The 5044-nt window shown below is 39.3% G+C and overlaps 1 protein-coding gene across 1 annotated transcript in view; it reads left to right on the top strand.

Annotated features, from left to right (window-relative positions):
• pum3 (pumilio RNA-binding family member 3) overlaps positions 1–3563 on the top strand; it is a 14804-nt gene extending 11241 nt beyond the window's left edge. Inside the window, exons 16-18 of the mRNA XM_046066423.1 lie at positions 224–311; positions 1047–1137; positions 2346–3563. Of these exons, the coding sequence (XP_045922379.1) occupies positions 224–311; positions 1047–1137; positions 2346–2475 (309 nt within the window). The 3' untranslated portion in view covers positions 2476–3563. The remainder of the gene's footprint in view (positions 1–223; positions 312–1046; positions 1138–2345) is intronic.
• The last annotated feature ends 1481 nt before the right edge of the window (positions 3564–5044 follow it).

Genomic DNA, 5044 nt, shown 5'->3' with positions numbered 1-5044 from the left:
GGGGGGAGGGGGGGGGGGGGGGGGGGGGGGGGGGGGCAGTTTGAGTTTAGTCCTTTTATTATGGATAGGATGGTTAGCACAAATAAAGATTATTATTATTATTACCAAAAGAAGCTACCAGGACGGTTTTCTTCACAAACTAACATAATGTTGTTGGTTTCCACGAGTACACCGCCGGTCTTGTCTGCTGTTCTGCACTCTGAACTCTGTTTTTCTACCGCAGCTTCACATGGCCGAGCATCCAGCAGGACACCTGGTGCTGAAATGGCTCATAGAGCAGGACATGACACTGGAAGAGGCTGGCAAGGAAGGTAAACACAGGACTACAGGACTTTGCGTCATTAGACTGTAAACTGCTGTGATTATAGACAGTCATTATAGAAATGGAGATAATGTGCTTGTTAAAGGGCCATACTGGGGCTTTACATGTTTGAGCTCATTAATTTCAGATGGCATTAACTTTAAATCACTGCTGACCATTTTCTAAAATGATCCCATCAGTTTAGGGTTCATTTCAGTTTATTTCAGCATGTTCTAAAAATGAATTTATAGACTTGAAGTCACTAAAAAACTAATTTAATAGGTGATGCACTGAAAGATGCTCACAAAAATAAGTAATTGTTCATTCTCTTTTGATGAATGTTAATCTGGTCTGGAAATGAGTCACTTCCTGTATTTATAAAATATGCTAATATTACCCCAGTTTGTGCCACTGAAGTGTGGATTATAGTCTCTCAACATCTGTCTTTCTGAAAAATAAATATGTTGATCTTTATAAAAGAACGGATTTCCTAAACCCTCAAAGAATCTTTTATCTATTATACTATATAAAACCATTTAACCCTTTTCAAATTAAGACTGTTTTCTATTTGTGGTAGCAGCAAGTGACATGTACTGGCTCTATTTGTATGTGAAAGTGTAAAATGGCTTTATGGCCACAAGAGGGCGCCAAAGTGATGAGCAATGGCCCAACATTCTACAAAATTAAATTGAAATCAGGGAAGTTTCTGTCTTTCTGTTGACATCTACTTCACTTACCTTTTCAGAACGGTTCGGCAGGATACTGGTGGACACAGTGGGAACAGACAAAATGAAGAGCTGGGTCAAAGTCAACAGAGGAGCCATGGTGCTCTGCAGGTCAGTGTGTGTACACACACACCTTGATGACATATAACAATTCAGTTACTCAAAGGGTCAGTTCATCCAAAATCACAAAACAGACACATTTTCTTGCTTCCCTCTAATTGTATCTTTATTTATCCAGGTTTTGTGATTTGTGCTTTCCCAATACAGTAGAGGTGATTGGTAAAATTACATTAAAAACATTTCTTTTGATAATCCACAATCTTTCTGTGTGGATTTCTGTGAGGAAGTGTTCATAGAGTCTATTTCAGGATTTCAGTGCAGAGAAACCTTTTCACCATCGAGTCTGTGGATTATCCAGAGTAACCTGGAGACTAGGTGCGTCATCGCAATGATTAACCATCTGCACTTAAGTCCCTCTATACAGACACAAATGTTGGATTTCTGGAATTATTAAAGTTGCTTTCAGTTTGATTTGACTGTTTTACATGCAAAATAATTGCTGTCAATCTGGGAACAAAATAGTCGCCTAGTCGTCAGACCTCAGTAGTAGTATGCCACTGACTGTCTTAGATGACAGAACTGTTAAGAATCACTCATTAATCTTTATTCTGTCTTGTTGGCATTAATGCCATAATCTGAATAAAAGTAATTTTATGCGTGATCAAATGAGCTGGTAGAAAAACATAGAACGAAAGTGGAAAGACGAGCAAAACATGAATAAAGGGGTTTGTGTGATTTCAGAGTTTATATGGGTGTTTTTCTTACCAAGTAAAAAAACAGGAATAAAAGTGTGCTGAGCTGTCGACCTGCTCTGAGCAGGCTGGCAGCAGACTGGCAGCAGACTGCACGAAACACACATTTTTGGCACTAAGATTGCAGCGCACCTCTGGACTGACGCGGCTATACCCTCGACCACACCTCTCCTCCCACTGGGGCGCAGAGCGAGTCACCAAGATAGCAAACGTGGGGAAATACTCTCAGTGCGCTCCAGAATGCTGCGTTCCTCTCCCTGCGCACAGTATGTGGGTGAACTGACCCTTGAACTACAAATGGCTGACAACCAAATCACATTTCTAAGCCTCGTCATCACATGAGCTGCACTGTCCAAATGTTTGCAAACTATGTTTTCCTTTTGGTGTAGAAGTGACATTGCTAAAAAATGATTTCAAATGAACTAATAAATAAACATTTGGATATGCAGTGTCTGGTCAGAAGCTAAGCAGCCTTTTTGAAGTCTCCACCTGTGTTCTTGTGTGCAGCCTCCTGAACAGCTGTGACAAGTCTGTGGTTTCCGAGGTGAAGGCGACGCTCGAGTCCATCAAACCAGAGCTCAGCAGCATCAGCAACAACGAAGGAGCTAAAATCCTGCTGAAGAATCTAAACAAGTAGAGACTTTTTTTTTTTTTTATTTCAAACAAACTGGTGATGTTAAAACGCATCACCGTCTGTGCAGCAGTGGGCCCTTTCCACAAAACGCCTACAGGACTGCAAGTGTTTGTAGCTGCACATGGGAATGTTTTCAGGAAGTGGATACAACCTGGAACATTCAGGTCATTTCATCCCTGCTGGAAAAGAACGGACGTGAATTTTTGTGGAAACATTGAGCATTGAATGTGTGAATAAGGATATAAAAACAGGTAAAATACACAGATTGTTAGTTTTACAACACATGAACAGTACACATAACATAAATCCTCATAGTTCTGTTGTACTAATAGAATCAGTACAACAACGGAGTCATACTCTGATTGTTTTTTTACATAAATACGTTTTTCTTCCCAGTCGCTTCTACTTTGCCGTTTTGCAGTCATTGTTAAGCTTCTATCGCTGACACTCAACATGTATTTCACATTAAAAGCTCACCTGGTTAAAAAAAGTATTTTTAAGGTGAAACATCTGCGGGAAGTGGTGGGTGTCATTGACCATAGCATAACACCAAATGGAGGGGAAAAAACCTAGATATACATGTAGTTAGTGAGGGAATAACAGTATTTCTGTTAAAGAAGAGAAACTCAGAGCAGCCAGTTGGTGAATATGACATGATTCTGTTGGAACTAGTGCTGTGGAAATATATAGTAGAGGAGAATGTATGGATTGCGGACAAAGGAGCTTAATAGGTTCAATTTGACCAAATCGCAGAGATCACCACTGTCCTCTTCTATCTCGTCTCTCTGTGCAAGTGGTTTTGGGTGTTTTATAGTCAGGAGATTTCTGCCTAAGGTGAATGGAATTTAATTTAGGTGGTCATAGTACAACTCTATTTCAGTACATTATCTCAAAACCTGGACAAGTAAACACAAAACAGTGGCTACCTAGAACCTTTAAGGGGTTTTGGCGATTGTTCTGTCCAGTAGTCCTGATTGTTTGTGCCACCTTCATTTTCAGATTTTCTTTAGTAAAATTTTGTACCTTGTGAGTTATAATTGTTTCCACTGAAAAGAAAATGTGTTTGCAAAATAAAATGATTGATAACTTAATTGTATCTGATACTTTTTTAAACTGATGGTGAATAATAATTTACATTAATCCATTTAGCTGACGCTTTTATCCAAAGCGACTTACAATTGCTATATACATCAGAGGTCGCACGCCTCTGGAGCAACTAGGGGTTCAGTGTCTTGCTCAGGGACACAATGGTGGATGGGTCACAGGGGGGGATCTAACCCGGGTCTCTCACACCAAAGGTATGTGTATTATCCATTGCGCTATAACCATCAATTGAAAGCTTTCAATCTAATAAACCTAGAAACTGGAGCTGTTCTGTGACTCAGCAAGCATCCAAAGGGTCCAGGCCTGCTGATATTAAAAGTAAATCCTAATGAAATCTATATTTTTCACTGGAAATGCAGAGTTATAGTTGATGGATTCACCTCCTACTAAGCTGATCTGAATTTTCCATTTTGGGCATTTTGCTCAATTCTGATTGGTTGTAGTGATAATGAGACCAGTAAGTTCCGTACCACACATGGCAAATTCAACAATAATTAAAGAGACTATTTTATATCATAAATTCATTTTGAGGCAGGCAGACAGATATTGTATTTTTGTGACGCCCAGCTAGCAGCTCTAGAGAGACCGCAATGTTTATTTCACCCCACAATATGAAGATAATGACTAGCTATTCTTCAGTGTGATCACTGTTAGACACACACTTCTTACTCAGTCACAAGTTCACCTTCAAAACAATGACACTAGGTCTTTTTTACAGCAGACATTTGAACTTGTCACAGTGAGCCAGCATGTGCAATACCAGGGCCCTTAAACTAAAGCAGCTAAATGGAATTTAGCCATCATTTTGTTATTTACACCTTTTCCTACTGTCACTTGTCAAAATGTGTGCTGTGACAAATAAAAAACAAAACAATTTTCTCTGAAATACTATTGAGTACTAGTGAAAATAATGATGAGGGAAAAATACGGTACCAACAAGTAAAAATAAAAAGACAATAATTGATGGCATCACCGTTAAGAACGCCATCTTTAGTTCATTAGCAGGTTAGTTTTGCTGCTTCTTCCAACTGTTATGTCCACTTCAGCAGAAAACATGAAATATATGACCATTGTTTATAAAGTTAAAGGAATTCTTTGGGAAATACTCTAGTTTCTTGTTGAGAGTTAGACAAGGACACCACCACTCTCATGTGTGTCTGTTAAATAGCCAGGAGACATCTTAAAGACTGACTTTGTCCAAAGGTAACAAAATACCTGCACCTCTAAACAATCAAGATAAAGTGTGTTTAGTGAGTTTTAGTCTGTGCAAAAACCTGTTCTGTCAAACCAAAAGTAACAACAACCTGTAGTTTTGAGGGGGGGTTATGTGCCAGGCTATTTCTTGGCCAGGAGCAGTGACTTTTTGTGTAACCTTGGGACAGACCCATGTTTCCAGTCGTTATGCTAAGCTTAACTGCTGGGTGCAGACACAACAGCTTATAAGCCACCAAAAAAACCAACACATGAT

Source organism: Micropterus dolomieu, linkage group LG13 (assembly GCF_021292245.1).
Source record: "Micropterus dolomieu isolate WLL.071019.BEF.003 ecotype Adirondacks linkage group LG13, ASM2129224v1, whole genome shotgun sequence".
Taxonomy (NCBI): domain Eukaryota; kingdom Metazoa; phylum Chordata; class Actinopteri; order Centrarchiformes; family Centrarchidae; genus Micropterus; species Micropterus dolomieu.
The sequence above is the reverse complement of the archived record's forward strand: the minus strand, read 5'-3'. Positions and strand labels throughout refer to the sequence as shown.